Source organism: Staurois parvus, unplaced genomic scaffold, assembly GCF_062004578.1.
Source record: "Staurois parvus isolate SC_StPar_1 unplaced genomic scaffold, SC_StPar_1.0 ptg000287l, whole genome shotgun sequence".
NCBI classification, from domain to species: domain Eukaryota; kingdom Metazoa; phylum Chordata; class Amphibia; order Anura; family Ranidae; genus Staurois; species Staurois parvus.
The window spans coordinates 18,460,531-18,474,951 of NW_028318083.1; the positions used below are offsets into that span (position 1 = coordinate 18,460,531).

The window sequence follows — 14,421 nt, forward strand, 5'->3', positions numbered from 1 at the left end:
GATCAGGACCTGCTGTAGGGGATATATTTATGCAGAAATCCTGTGGGGGTTTACTATTATTCTGATCTCTGATTGGTCATGCTGGTCTGCCTATACACTTTGCTGGACTGGGGTAGAAAGGATAACTACATGTACTAGGTACCTTATAGTGAGCCTCTGCTTTATCCATGGAGGATAATGCAACAGCTCTAATTCAGAAGCAGTCCCACCAGCAGCACATCCTCACTTTTCCTTCAGCAAGTAGCATTGAAGTGCCTGGTAAAAAATTCCTTGTAATTTCAGGTATGGAGGAACATGTGACTCTCTTTCTCCCATGTTGGTGATTGGCCACTCTGGCTTCCAACACTGTCCTAATTTTGGAAATTACATATGGCTAACTCTCCATGGCTCCCATTGGACAAGCAGCCAGACAAGGGTGGGGGAATGAGCACCATTTATAAAATGCCATAGGCTGGTCTAACGGAACCGTTCCCCGAGTACACTTAGGTATTTCCGTTAAACTCCCGCTTCCCTGTCCGAACACCGACCACGGACCCCACCGCTGACCAAACAAGACTAGAGACTACTAGACTTGAAGGAAACCAGGAAATAGACTGCTTTATTTTAACACAGATACAAGATATAAACATTCAAGGGAACAACCCACCTCACTGCATATGGACACAGGGCGGGGCAAACCAAATCTAGCAACCAGAGACACATCAGCAGATACCCCCCACCAAGCAAGACACCCAATAGAACAATGGGATGCACCACATGGCAGTAAACAATGAACAACCCCCATACCCTACCTATACATGTCTACACAATATTAGGACAGATCATCCTGTACCCCTAACAGGCACAGGGTGACTTACACATAGGAGGGATATGGGCAGCTGAGACAGGGGTCTCCCCACCTCTCCAAAGGGGGCTGTGTTCCATGGGCTCCCCACCCAAAGTCACTTCCGTCACAGCTGGGCATACATTATGCAATTTTCTTGTACAATTTTCCTTTAGATTTACCAAAGCAAGATAATATGGGGTCAAACCTAAACACTTTCAAATTTTATGCAATGAGGCAGGCCCTTGCACTACATAGTTGAAGTTAAATCTAAAATAAATTGAACAAGAGCATTTTGTAATGTATAGTCTGCTAGAAGCACATACCACAGATTGTGTTACTTTTGTTAGCCTGAAAACATTCTTCTGTGTACTTTTTCAAAATCAGTTTCACTTTGTACAGGCCTTACTCTCTTGGTATAAGTCTAAACTGCAGCAACTGACAACCATGGTCCAGTGAGGATCCAATAGGCAATAATGGCACTTTCAGGGAAATGGCAGGTGGCAGGACTTAATCCTGAAGTTTAGCAGGTCAGGTTTTATGAGCAAAATGAAACTAGTGTTTGAGATCTACCCAGAGGAGGGATTTTTTTGACTAACAAACCAATAGCATGTATTTTGTGGTTTCTATTCTTTAGTTTTAGTAACAGCCACTGTTGTACTTAGAGGACACATATATTTTCAATATATAAAAATGATAGAATTCAGTTTACATTTCTTTCAACCCACAATATTTACTGCTGTGTGGCAAAACCTAAATAATAATTTCTTGTTCCAATAACGACCTATTCTTTATCAGTAGAAAAAGCTTTCAAACATGTCTTCACTTACCTCTGTAGCTGCAGGTATTGTGAAGCAATTCATCTTCAAAGATCACAACAGAGGCATCAATGTCAAGTTTATTCTGTTACTAAGGCTGAAGTTACAGAAATTGTTCTGATGCCTCATTGCCAGCAGTATAATGGTCTGAGAAAATTTTCCACATCTCTATGGAATCAGTCCCTGGCTGGCCCAGAGTGCTGCTGAATCTCTCGCTACTGAGATAGCAATGAAGGAGTAAAATCACATCTGTCCAGCAGAGAAGAAGTGACTCCATTACTGCTACAGGGCAGCATGGCTGCGCAAAATCACGTATATATACGTGATTTTCATTTCGGGGTAGGGGCGCACATGCATGCGCATGCTGTCCTACCCGTGCTGCTGTTGGCGGCTGGGGATGTCAATCACTGGGTCCCGGCTGGCGATTCCCAGCCAGTTCTCGGTGATCATCGGCAAAGCTGACAGGGGAGAGACCTGTGTGTAAACAACACAGGTCTCTTTCCTGTCAGCATGGACATGCTGCTTTGTATCGCTCTGCACAGGAGAGCGATACAAAGCAGCATGGCTCCTAAGTAAAATAGCACACAGCACACAATGTAAAATGCACACAGTTAACCCTTTGATCGCCCCAGATGTTAACTCTTTCCTGCCCAGTGTCATTAGTACAGTGTCAGTGCTTTTTATTAGCACTGATCACTGTATTAGTGTCATTGAGGATGTCAGTGGCAGTTAGTTCCCATCCAGTGTCAGAATGCCCGCCGCAGTCCTGAAGTCCCGAGTTACGTCGCTGATCGCTGCCATTACTAGTATAAAAAATAAAAATAACAATTCCAGTATCTATACCGCCATTTGTAGATTCTATAGCTTTCACATAAACCAATTAATATACAATTTCTGGGGGGAGGGGGGTTAGCAAAGATATGTAGCAGAATAATTTTTGGCCTACATTTATGAAGAAATTTTATTTTTTAAATTTTTTTATTGGATATGTTTTATAGCAAAACGTCAAAAATATTGTTTTTTTTTTTTTTTTTCAAAATTTACTTTTTTTTTATAGTGCAAAAAATAAAACCGCAGAGGTGATCAAATACCACCAAAAGAAAGCTCTATTTGTGGGGAAAAAAATAACACAAATTTAATTTATGTACAGCATTGCATGACCACGTTATTGTCAGTTAAAGTAATGCAACGCTGTAATGCTAAAAATTGCCTGGTCAGGAAGGGGGGTTAATCCTCTGGAGGGCAAGTGGTTAACAAAGGTACATTATAAATTAGTGGTCCTGTCCTGCGACATTAACCTAATATCTTACTAGCATCTTTTGTTTGTTTACATTAAAAAGTTGATAGACTGCCAAGTTTTTGCTTCCGTAGAAAATAATGGGAGAGAAGTTGTGATTTCAGTGCCTCTGTTTTCAACATTGAAGTTGAATTTCTCAACAATGCCTACAGCTAGAGGGGTTAGTGGCAGTTTGTTTCAAACCACATTTACTGCTTTGTCAAACTATGTAAATATTTAAGTGTGCATAGTCAGGGCACATGTGTACTTTTAGTAGTTTATTGAAATATTCTCCATAAACCACATACAAGTATACAATAAACTCACCACCAATCTCCATTTTTTTCGTACATCATTTGATATTTATGTGACTTTGTTACCTCCAGCTGTGCCTCACAGATGTTATTTGCTCTTTAGGTCTATACATTATCCCTTTCTCTATGGTTTATTGTGTGCATAACTTGTTATAATACTAGTGCTCTTTGCTTTGTTACTATGTGATGAAAGCAATGCATGTCCTGTTTACATCATGTATTTTCTCCTACCAGAAAGATGATGATGGTGGTGATGATATGGATAGTTACCAGGTATTATTACAGTGACTGCTTCCAATCCCCTGGCTTGGGACAAGGTTCTGCTCTGCACCACTACGTGGAAAAAAAAGGGGGAGGAGAACTTGTGGAGCGTGGGAAATGGAATTTGGAAAAAGGGTGGAGCTTATGGAGCTGGGAAAGGGGAGCTTAAAAAAACCCCACACCTTACTGCCATCACTGAACCATCGCCTAAAATGCTTACATATGTGTCACTATATATAACATTGTCTAACAGAATTCAACATTATTACACAAAACATGTTGTAGACTATGTACAGAGATACCAGCACACATTATGATCAATATTAGGCTGCAAGCTTATGGGCACCACCACCATTGTTTGTGATATCAAGGAGTATGGCCATAACACTTTAGTAGTGATTACAAAAGTACAACGTTGCTAAGGGCTCATTCATACCAGCTCATGTGCTAAAATTTGTGTGGGCTTGTGTCCACTGTGTAGGGCTGGTGTCCATTGCACAGAAGTAAATGACATTTAATTTACTTATATGCACCATAGCAAAGTTGTGGCGTAGTGACATTCAGTAACATGAGGCAAGGTGCAGTGTGAAAAAACACATCATTTCAGATGTTTTCTATGTGCCCTAGTGCTGACTGTGTGCTAATCTGTGCATATCAATGAAGATCAACTGATATGGTGTGAATGAGCCCTTAAGGTGAAATCTAGCTATTCAAAGAAACGGAGGGTGCACGGGCCTAGTGCATTAACTTTTTAAAAGATCATTTATTCAATAAATAAGTGGTAATATCCTCACAAAGGAACAAAATGGCAAGGATTGGCCCTGATGAAGAGGCAAGCTCTCGAAACGCATCAGCCATTTGGAGGTCTAGGAGTCTCATTACGGATATCATCCAGTGTGACTGGACCTTGCTGTACTATATATGATCTGCCCTTGACATTTGTTCCTTTGTGAGTATATTACCACTTATTTATTGAATAAATGATCTTTTAAAAAGTTAATGCACTAGGCCCGTGTGCTCTCTGTTTGTTTCTTTGTATGTAGTATTCTGGATCCCCCTGGTCCATTGAGGGCAGCAAGGCCTACAGTTTCCAGGCATCCCACTTGTGGTCTCATAGCTCTGTGGAGTCCATCCTCCAGCGCAGGAGTATATGTTTATGCCATTCTTTGAAATCTAGCCATTGCAAGATCCTGAAAAACATGAAGCATGAACCAACTGTTCAAAGTAGAAACCCCCCTTTAGCCTCTTGAGGGCCTACTATTATAGCAGCTGTGTTAGAAAATTGTGCTTCATTGCTGATAATCCTTACCCTATATGTAATATTGTCATACATATTAGACATATTAGAATATATATAAATACTTGGATCCACCTCATTAGAGAAATATGACCAGGGCTGAACTGAATATGAAGTTTCTGTTGACCCTGTGGCACAGTTCATAAATTGGCTCCCATAAACATACCTCTGTTGTATATGAATGCAACAAACCTGCTTTTTTTAAGTAACTTAGTAGCGACAAAAGGGAATCTGTACATTTAATGACATCTACAACATATGACTAACAATATTAAGCTTCTTCACAAACGCACTAACTAATAACTATGCGTTAATGCTTTCGGCACACCCATCAGACACCCAACAACGGCAGGGCATGATGCATGATGGGGTTTCATTTGCATGGATATGAAATATATACTGTTGGATCTGCTGACAGTCTGGCAAGCAGCTGTTTGCAACACTAATGGTGGAATTGCTTTAATCAATTTTTCTGGAATACCTTAAGGAGTATAGCAGGCAAACATCATTCTAGCCATTCGCCATTAAAAATGTTTATTGTTGTATTTTTTATGTTTACTCATAAAACAAAAAAAATCTAAGCTGTCCGAGAACAAATTTATATGTGAATAATTAAATTCGCAATTAGACAAATAATATAAGATTATGTCATGTTATCCATTATTCATCTCAAGAAGTCTATAAAAGTTTTTCCCATCACCGATTTACATAGAAAAACAGCATAAAACTGTTTTAATGGCATCATTTGTTAATTTTCACTTACCGAAATTCACGATAAAATAATGAATAAACAAAACCATATATCTGTCGTATGTATTTTTTCCAATGAACAGGAGGAGGACCTGAACTGTGTGCGTGAAAGGTGGTCAGATGCACTAATTAAACGCAAGGAATACTTGGATGAACAAATACAGAAAATCATCAACAAGCAAGGTATCTATGTTGAAAATTAACCTTTTCTCATGTTTGCACATTTTTTTGTGATTTCTTTGTTGTGCAAATACTGAAAAGCATTACGTACAAAAATATGGGCCAATCTATGACATAATTCTGCTACAGCAGAGCAAATCCCTTTTTTGAAGATGCTATACTTTAAAGTTTTACTAAACCCAGAACCCTGCATTCACTATATCTGGTCTCCCACAGTACACAGGAAATGCAATTATTTTAGTAAATATAAACTGCTAAATACCTTTTCTCATCAGCAGTATATAGTAGTCTTGTGACTTCTATCAGTGTCCAGCCAAGCACTAGCTAAAGCTTGTAGGAGGAGTTTTCCTTCTGCTCTATGAAGATGCAAACCCCCTGACCTCTGTCTGGCCAGTGCTAATTGGCCCTGTGCTGATCACATGCACTCTCCCAAGAAAAAAAAACCTCTTTAGCAATAAACACCAAACTGAGCATGTGGAAAATGTCTACGGTTCAGTCTCTCTTATCAAGATATAAGAGGTGGCTGCTTAAACAAGGGGAGGAACAGAGCAATCAGGATCAAATGGCATTTTTACACAATGCAGAAGATTAACCCCTTAGGTTCCACAGTGAGTATAACAAGCATGCTTTACTGCATATACAGACTAATTTTACTGTTGTGGGTTTAGTAACACTGTAGAGACATATGTAGAGACAAGCAATGAAATTCTGTTTTTATTTCCATTTTGTTCTATTAAATGTATAATTTTACTATATCTGCTCAATGTCAGAAATTTAGAACTGTTATGTGACCTGTGAACACGTTGTGTTATCACAGAGAGTGTAATTAGAACTCTCGATTCTTATCTTGAACCGCAGAACAGAAATATGTTGTAGAGACTTGGAAAGAGGGAGGGTGTAAGGGACCACCCGGCGGTAGTACCACTAGCACTCCACTGAATAGGCGTCCCCAGAGCACGGAATCTACGTTCCAAGGTGCTTGTTCACCAGGGCCCCTGATGGTGGGGATGGACTTGGAGCACCCTGAGACCAGGTTGTGGCTACTGGGTAAACCCGTCAGTGGTAGTGGTATACGCCGAGGGCTCCCACGGGGGAGAGCCTGATATGAGGAGGTCTGAAGACCCCACTGGGAGGGATGGATGGCTGAGCAGGTGCGAAGTCAGACAGGCCGGGTCGGTAACAGAGAGGACGGTACGGTACAAGGCAGCGGGCAGAGAATAGTCGGGTCACACGCCAGGTCAGCAACAGCAGGTCAGATCCAATAGGGGGCATCCAAGAGAGAGGTCAGGCAAAGCAAGGTTCTGGGCAGGAGAATATAGCAAGGTCAGAGCACAATCCGGGTCAGCAACTTACAAATCACAGGTTCGCAGATACAGGATACAGGGAAGACCAGAAGGCACTGAATGACAGCTCAGGGCCATTTAAATATCCCTCCCTGCGCTGTCATTGGTGCCACGCGCGTGCCCGCGGTCCCTACTGCGCATGCGCAAACTCGCTCGTTGCGGTCGGCCAGGTCCCAGTGCCTGCACAGGGCGGTGCACTGCGCCTGCGCCGAGCCCATCGCGACGGTGATCTCCGACAGAGGGTTTGAGTAGTTTAGCCAAAAATAACTGGGCAGGGTTGCCACCACTCCAGTCCACAAAATGCTCTGTATTGGCAGGCCACAACTAGCCTTAGAGGCTGAGTGCATTTCTGGCAGATTAAGGGGTATTTTTCTGTACTTGAAAAAAATCTCTACAGGTTCCCCTACCCCCCTTAATTAGTATACCCAAAATTAGACATCAGATGCAGCATTTCACAGGTATTAGCGCATAAGTCACCAATCTTCTAATGGCACAAATGCTGTGGACATTTGGTTGGACATTTTTGTGCCAGTTCCTCATTGAACTCAATTGGGATTGCACTGCCTGTGAGGAGTGTCAAACATTTTGCTTGTTGCTGAGAAGTGAGTGCATGGTAGGGTGTTGTCCACATTTATCTACAATTACAATTTACAGCTGGATGCTTCTCATCTTCAAAGGCACAATATTCCATTAGATTGAACAAATCCATAAAGAAATCCGAACATTTTTCTTGGGTAAAGTGAGTAATTCCCAAAAAGTGAATATGAATCTTCTTTGCATTATTTTGACTCTTCCAGAAAAAACAGAAGATGATATTGAGCGGGAAGCACGACTGGTTGAGCAGTGGGTGGGTCTTACAGAAGAGAGGAATGCAGTTCTTGTACCAGCACCAGGAAGTGACATACCTGGAGCTCCAGCCAACTGGTGAGTTTACAACTATTGATGTGACCCTGTTAGCATGGGGTCAAAACTAAACTAAAAACAAAGGAAATTATGTATTCCCACCTTTTGGGTGGCCTCTATCTTTAACCATTTCAAGTCCAGACACTTTCACCCCCTTCCAGTCCAGGCCAATTTTCAGCTTTCAGCACTATCACAGTTTGAGTGGCAATTACTCAGTCACGAAACACTGTACCCATATGGAATTTGTAGCATTTTTTTGAGACAGCTTTCTTTTGGTGGTATTTGATCACCTCTGGGGTTTTTATTTTTTGCTATATAAATGAAATTTTTTTTGTTTAGTTTTTGTTATGTTGTAGATAAATACATTTTGTTCATAAAATGTATTCTGCTATGTTTTGGGGGTAAAAAACACCCAAATCAGTGTCAATTATTTAGTCTGTGTGAAAGCAATAGAGTCTACAAACTGTGGGATATATATTTGAAAATTGCTCAATTGAGACACTAAAATGTGGTATGGTAGTGATCAGCTCATTAGCATGAGGTATGGAGGTGAACAGGACTCTGGTATGGGGTGATCAGGATGCTGGTATAGCAATGATCAAGATGCTGGTTTGTGGTATGGTGGTGATCAGAATTCTGATATGGAGTATGACGGTGATCAGAACACTGGTATGGAGTATGGTGGTGATCAGGACGCTGATATGGGGTATGGTGGTGATCAGGACGCTGGTATGGGGTATGGCGGTGATCAGGACGCTGGTATGGGGTATGGCGGTGATCAGGACGCTGGTATGGGGTATGGCGGTGATCAGGACACTGGTATGGGGTATGGCGGTGATCAGGATGCTGGTATGGGGTATGGTGGTGATCAGGACGCGGGTATGGCAGTAGTCAGGACGCTGATATGGAGTATGGCGGTGATCAGGGCGCTGGTATGGGGTATGGCGGTGATCAGGACGCTGGTATGGGGTACGGTGGTGATCAGGGCGCTGGTATGGGGTATGGTGGTGATTAGGACGCTGGTATGGGGTATGGTGGTGATCAGGACGCTGGTATGGGGTATGGCAGTGATCAGGACGCTGGTTTGGTGGTGATCAGGACATTGGTTTGGTGTATGGCCATGTTCTTGTGTTATTATTAATTAAGAATTATAGCATGACATAAATGAACAAGTAAAGCTGTCTTATTCATCCATATATAACACATACAATTCTAATCCCAACTCTAATCCTCAACATGTTCTTATGTGGAATAGAGGTTGTTTAAATAGCACTGAGAAAAGCATGTAGCAAGTAAACTACTGCTGTGTAAGGGAAAACAGTTGACATTCGCCTTGGCGTGCGCTGCAGGATCATAGATTTGCCTAATTACAAAAGCATTTCCATGCATCTCCATGAAAACAATCTTAAATGAGCTGAAATATATATCTAAAAACAGGAAGTTCCTCGGGGGATCGACCCCAAAGTGTAGAGTATAGAAGGTAGAAAATATGGCTAAAAGCTGACCATTTTTATTCAACAAAAGTGGATGAAGGTGTCCAGGTGTCCTCTTAAAATGTAAAGAAATAAATACAGAACAATATAAAATCAGTTAGGTGTGTCAATGGGCGACAACAGTAGTGTATGTGGTCAATGTTTTTCATGGATGTGTGACCTACATTAGGAGTTTAAGCACCGCATGTATACTTGACCAAAGTTATTATGTTCATTATAGAAAAAACAACAAAAAAGCTAATACATACAGTGAAATTATCAACATACATCAAATATAACAAAAATCTGTCCATAACATCAGAGGAGCAAAAAAAAGGGGGGGGGGGTGATGCTAGTTGTTCTCACTCACCCCTGGCCCTGTGTAGATTTCATAGCCCAACTGGGGAATAAGCAAAGTGCTGACTGGCCCGTGGGAGGACCCAACAGTACAAACCCAAAATAAATACAAAATTACATTATCAAATACCCCCCGAGTACCCAAATTTGCATGCTACAAAAAAAACCCAGACGCGGGGACAGAGCAAAACATTGCGCATATTTTATGGGGCTTACCTAGAGTACACATAAAGCATGCCAATCCAAAGCTTGCAATTGGTGGCTGAACTCTTTGGGCTGATGATATAGTTATTCAATCTATAAATCGATTTTGTGCAGGATTGTACATACATTATTTGCTTTACAAATGCAGGCAACAAAATAAGTAAAATACCATATTCTAAATATGTATTAAATAAGTATACATCACAAAGTATATAAAAAAACCATATATGCAGAATATTTAACCCCTTGACGCCGACGTCACTCAAATATGTGGCCTCATGGAACTGGGCTTTTTTCCTTGAGGCCGCATATTTGCGTACCTGTCTTTGTGCTGGGAGCGCACTCCCAGCACAAAGACCGCGGTGTCACTGAGAGCCCCGGGTCCCATTCTAACAATCTGGACACGGGACTCCTGATTCCGGGTCACATGATCGCTGTAATAGCCTCTGATTGGCTATCACAGTGATCAGTCACTGTGCAGCCCGGCCCCCTTGTTTTTTTTCTCTCTCTATGAATGGAGAAGAGAGATACATTGTATCTCTCTAACTCCTGGCATAGAGAGAAAAAAAAATGTTTGTAAAAAAGAAAAAAGAAATATTAAAAAATTTTAAAAAATAAAGAAAAAATACATAAATCAAGGTTTGATCTAGTTCAGTGCCAGGGTTATTTGGGCCAAGGTCAGGGTCAAAGGTCAGGATTAAAAAAAAATTGGTATCAGTGTCAGTTAGTGTCAATGTCAGTGTCAGTGTGTTTTAGGTAAAAAAAAAAAAAGACAAAAACAAAATGCGCACTATTGATTCTGGGCTCTACTACGGGTACAAAAAAAAACAACACGCATATATGGTATCGCTGCGATCGTCAAGAGCTGGAGAATTTATTTTGGGTTGTTCTTTGGTGGTATGTTATGGTCGTAACAAGAAACACACAGCTAAATAAAAAATGATATTTTTTTTTCTATTTTGGGCCAGGTTTCCTTTTGATAATAGAAAGATAAATCAGGAGATATCCATTACCATTTAGCACCAAATGAAAGCCCAATTTGTCCTGAAAAAAATGCAGTATAATTCACCTGGATGTACAAAGTAGTTGTGATGATATGTACAGTTTTACTAACACATGTCAAAATTTTGCTTAGGCATTTAGCTTTGTTTTACCCTTAGGCATGAAGGGGTTAAAATATTACTTTTATTTCTAGTTTCACACAGTTTTAAATGTGTGAAAATAGTAACCTACTAATTTGTTAAACGGAAATGTATAGTTGTTAGTATATAGCAGGCATTCACAAAGCTAACACATCTCGGTAAAGATTTGTATTTTCATAAAAATGGGTTCTTTTCAGTTGAATCCAATGAGATTTGAAATTTGAGTCATATGGCTAAAAAAAGGATCCTTACTCTTGTGCTATAGTTTAGTAAATGTGAACCTATTCATTTCTTTACTAAGGACCCAAAATATTTTTTATTTTCCTTTTTTACCAGATTTATTAGAAGCATTTAATGATAAATAGTTTATATTTTATTTCCAGCCAACAGGTGGAGCTCTTGGGCCCTTTCCACATGTTTTCCAGACTATACTTACCTACTTTTCTAGAAAAAGTTTGTTGTTTACAGAGTTCAAAAACCAAACTAATTTTACACATACAACTGAATGAGTCAAAGGCGTGCCCCATCCTCTAGATATGAAACAAAAATGTTGAACTTCTAACTTTGTTTAAAAGACACAATATTTTACACAAAACATTATAGCTTACATTTAAAATTCTCTTGGTTCCCATCTGTGGGGACCAAACACCACACAATGTGCAACCCATGTTAAATTTACAATTCATCAAAAACAATTCCACTGCAAACTCCATCTCTTTTTAACTCTGCTTATTATTGACTGGGTTCTTTGTTTATCTGTTCAGGATTCCTCCAGCTGGAATGGAGACACATATCCCTGTCCTTTTTCTAGATCTTAATGGTAAGAAGATTCTTGGTATGAAGTGCCACTTTGACGTAGTTGTTGCTGTGTGTACAATGAGCTGTGATTTAACTGTATTTAACTGGAAATCAACTCTGCCAGTTTCACATAACTGAAAGCTAAAGCCTGATTGGTTGTCACTAATTACTCTTAGTGTCATTAACATTACTTTTTGATTTGTCTTGTTAAAGAGTTCCTTCACCTTTAAAGGCATTAAAAAAATATATACTGTATGCGCCGGATCCTCATCACAGCTTCACTGGCCATTGTGTATTTTCATAGTTACATAGTCTGCTTGAAAAGAGACATAAGTCCACCTAGTTCAACCAATCCTAAACCCACAGTTGATCCAGAGGAAGGCAAAGACCCCCAGCAAAGTATGATCCAATCTGCTGCAGCAGGGAAAAAATATCCTTCCTGATCCCCTAAGAGACAATCAGATATTCCCTGGACCAACTTTACTTATAAATATTAGTATCCAGTTATATTATTCGCATTTGCAGAGTCCAGGCCTTTTTTTTAAACAGTCTACTGAGCTGGCCAGAACCAGCTCTTGAGAGTCTTTTTCACATTTTCACAGCTGTGAAGAAACCTTTCCATATTTGGAGATTAGATCTCTCTTCCTCCAGATGTAAAGAGTGCCCCCTTATCTTCTGTGATGATCTTGAAGTGCAAATGTAATGCATCTGAGCACCACAAACCAAAAATGCTGTTAATATTCCAAGCAAACTCACCCATCCATCCATGATTCCATGTTTCATGTTGCTGAGAAATCTTGAGTAAGGGCAGATGATTCATGTAGCATTTACTCCCGGAAATCCACCTGCCCCTATCTCAGTCGTTGGCTGAGCTGAGAACCCTCCCTCCACTCCTGAAGACTCCTGAGATGCATGGCATTATTTGCCTAGACATGGAAACCAGGAAGTAACTGAAGAAATGTAAAAAAAGAAGTTTATAAAAAGTAAATGTGATATACTTTCCTATCTATTTACTAATGCTAGCAGCATAAGGATTAAAAATAAACAAAAAAAAACAAAATTGCACTTAAAGTAACGTGCCAAAAAATATAATTGGTGCTCAAATCATTGCTGCCACTTCTATTAAATCAATGTGACCAAAAAAGGAACAACATAAAGTGGTTTAGTAACGCAAAATATCAAAGTGTCACAAGGATTAAAAATAGTCCATGTTGATTGAGAGAGTGAAGTTCCACTTTGTCTATCACATAAAATCCCAATAAAATACATTTACGTTTTTGGTTGTAACATGACAAAATGTGGAAAATTTCAAGGGGTTTGAATTCTTTCAAGGCACTGTAAGTAAGGATCATTTTTAAAAACAGGACAGCATTTTACTGTACAGACAAAGCTGTAATGTATATGTAATATTTTTTCAGAATGTCAATAAAGGTGAACTAACCCTTTAAACAAACCCAGTGGAGATACACAATGGCCACTGAAGATGTGATGAGGATCAGGAGCATTACTATAAATGCACTTCCATTTACAGGTTATGTGTAATTTTGCACTATTATTTCATGCCTTTAAGTAGGCACTCTTTTGTTTTCACTTTCCAACAGCTGATGATCTCAGTGCCAATGAGCAGCTTGTGGGTTCACACGCAGCAGGTGTTAATTCTATATTACCAAAGGAGCATGGGAGCCAGTTTTACTACCTGCCAATCATCAAGCACAGTGATGAAGAGGTAATATTACAGTCACTTCCTATGTGTTTTGTGCACTGGAAGGGTTATTAATTAAGTAATGGTTTATACGGGACTAGCAATAGCCAAATTTCTGCTAGCTATTGTTTGTTCACATCTGAACTAAACGCATGTGTAGTGTGGGAAGATGCCACACTTGTTGGACATTAACCAGCAATCATCTCTCTAAATCTACCATCTTTGTTAATAAAAATTATTCTGTGCTGACCTTGATATGATGTTGCAATAATTTTCTGCCAGTAAAGTCTTAAATGTAATACCAGCATTACTAGCATTAAATAGTTACAAAAAATATATGGGCACCCTTGTACATACATTTGCCAACATTAATTTGATCTGAATATAGTTTCCTAAAACTCATTGTTCATTAATACATTTGGTCTTGTAATATTACTACTTCTGCATATTGAATTTAGAGTTGTTCTAAAGACTAAAGGTTTGTATTCTATGCATGAAGGTAAAATCCTTCAGTGTGCAGCTCCCCCTTCAACTTCCCTCCCCTTATACTCACCTGAGCCTGATCCCGATCCAGTATTGTGCACGAGAGCAGAAGCTCTCCCAGGTCTCTCTCTCCTCATTGGCTGAGACACAGCAGAGGGAGCCATTGGCTGTCAACAAAGCATGTGAAGAGGAAGTGGGGGTGGGGCTGAGCGCGCACGGGTGCTCCCAGAGCAAGCAGCTTGCTTTGGGGCACTCAGCGGGGGGGATGGGGGGGGCAGCTGGGGACCCGAGAAGAGGA

The 14,421-nt window shown here is 40.2% G+C and overlaps 1 protein-coding gene across 6 annotated transcripts in view; it reads left to right on the forward strand.

The window, feature by feature from the left end:
• LOC149458413 (kinesin-like protein KIF13A) overlaps positions 1–14,421 on the forward strand; it is a 156,157-nt gene that overhangs the window by 107,277 nt on the left and 34,459 nt on the right. For 4 of the 6 annotated variants that reach the window (XM_089682272.1, XM_089682274.1, XM_089682276.1 and 1 more), the window contains 5 exons: positions 3,466–3,504; positions 5,623–5,722; positions 7,860–7,986; positions 11,905–11,960; positions 13,540–13,664. In XM_089682272.1, the coding sequence (XP_089538398.1) occupies positions 3,466–3,504; positions 5,623–5,722; positions 7,860–7,986; positions 11,905–11,960; positions 13,540–13,664 (447 nt within the window). The remainder of the gene's footprint in view (positions 1–3,465; positions 3,505–5,622; positions 5,723–7,859; positions 7,987–11,904; positions 11,961–13,539; positions 13,665–14,421) is intronic. The other 2 variants (XM_089682273.1, XM_089682275.1) reach the window with 1 other exon arrangement.